At 32.9% G+C, this 1,744-nt stretch overlaps 1 protein-coding gene across 1 annotated transcript in view; it reads right to left on the bottom strand.

The window, feature by feature from the left end:
* Positions 1-411: 411 nt before the first annotated feature.
* LOC137630190 (uncharacterized) overlaps positions 412-1,744 on the bottom strand; it is a 7,387-nt gene continuing 6,054 nt past the window's right edge. The window contains exons 5-6 of the mRNA XM_068361635.1: positions 1,696-1,744; positions 412-1,248 (exon numbers count right to left, since the gene is read on the bottom strand). The exon at positions 1,696-1,744 is cut by the window's right edge and continues 98 nt beyond it. Coding sequence (XP_068217736.1) covers positions 1,074-1,248; positions 1,696-1,744 — 224 coding nt within the window. The 3' untranslated portion in view covers positions 412-1,073. The remainder of the gene's footprint in view (positions 1,249-1,695) is intronic.

Genomic DNA, 1,744 nt, shown 5'->3' with positions numbered 1-1,744 from the left:
ATATATATATATATATATATATATATATATGCATATATATATATATATATATATATATATGCATATATATATAGATATATATATATATGCATATATATATATATATATATGCATATATATATATAGATATATATATATATGCATATATATATATATATATATATATATATATATATATATATATATATATATTGTATAGTGTGTATGCGTGTTTGTAACTCCATGCCACACATTATTTTGAAATCCAGATTTCAAAAGATAATCGTCTCACTTTATTAAACACTTGAGTAATCATTGTTCTTTCTCCGTGTATTTAATTTTTTTCGTATCTCTTTCATTTTCATCCCACTTCCCTTCTTCCATCATCTCTCTCCTGTTATTTAGGATTTATTTCTGTTATGATGATGGAAGGTCTAAGCTAATCAATCACCTTGACCTCAAACTTCCACAGCTTACAAAGGCCTTTCAATTCTTGTGTTTACATCTCTCTCTCTCTCTCTCTCTCTCTCTCTCTCTCTCTCTCTCTCTCTCTCTCTCCCCGCGCCTACAAGTCAATACTTAAAATTTCACTTTCCCCAAAATAAATTTTCTTTCAATCTATCAGTGTGATTAAACCACATCTACATTTCCAGGCCCCTTTCACCAATGCCAACCTTTTAACTACATCGTCGTATCAATGTATAGTATTTTTTCACCCTTGCCGGGCCCTTCCCACCATACGAAGTGCACTAAACAGTATATTCATCTAAGATTCGCTCATTTTTCCCTTATTTGCATTCATCAGCCGAAGTCATTTTCCTTAAAGACAAGTTTGTATCCCCTTTATGCATTCCAGCTTCTAATTTCTACTATTGCAATGCAATCTCGTCCAGCTCCTTTCCCTGCTTATGGTATTGCTAACCTTTGAGAAACCCTGGAAGAAATTCAAAGTGAATGATATAGGTATTTAACAGGAAATTGCATCAATGAAACACTCGATTTTTTATTTTCGTTATTATATTTTCATAATCAGAAAAAACAGTTCAATCTCAAGTAATAAGTTAAATATAAGGTACAGACAAACATTAATAACTTTACGGAAAATCTAAGCCTTCTAAGGCAAGTGTCTCATTTCTTGACCCTGACACGAAGAAAGAGTACGGACAGGCTTCGTGATACCGCTCACATCGGCCAATAGATTTTCCTTCCAATTCTGCATTTGTATACTCCGAAAGTCTTTCGTCATCATTTTCGTGTTTACGGCTTGGGCTGAAATAAGAGATTAATTATATCAGGATATGAGAGAGAGAGAGAGAGAGAGAGAGAGAGAGAGAGAGAGAGAGAGAGAGAGAGAGAGAGAGAGAGAGAGAGAGAGGGTGTCATGCAATGCTTTAAAGCTTCCTAAATTGTTATCTGAATAAATAGAAATAGATTAAGATGGACAATCAAACTACAGCCGTCAGTCATTACTGCCTAACAAAGCATTTCAAGGTTAGAATTACAATAATATTTTCAGATCAAAATTTACCAGCGAAATACAAATTGAACTTTTCAATGCTTAGAATTCGGTCTTCGTAACATATTAGCATAGACTGCAAAGAAATTTGAACGATTTCAAAAACAATCGACGGATTATAACTTGTGTAAAATATGTAGTGAATTTGCACTGCGTAATCATATAATCATTCATTAATAACAAACTCCTGTTTATCTTACCTGAAGAAAACTTCAAGAAATTCCCCTATCAAGCCATGATGCTCCAAAG

The sequence above is a fragment of the Palaemon carinicauda genome, chromosome 38 (assembly GCF_036898095.1).
Source record: "Palaemon carinicauda isolate YSFRI2023 chromosome 38, ASM3689809v2, whole genome shotgun sequence".
Taxonomy (NCBI): Eukaryota; Metazoa; Arthropoda; class Malacostraca; order Decapoda; family Palaemonidae; genus Palaemon; species Palaemon carinicauda.
This window is presented reverse-complemented; position numbering and strand designations above follow the sequence as displayed.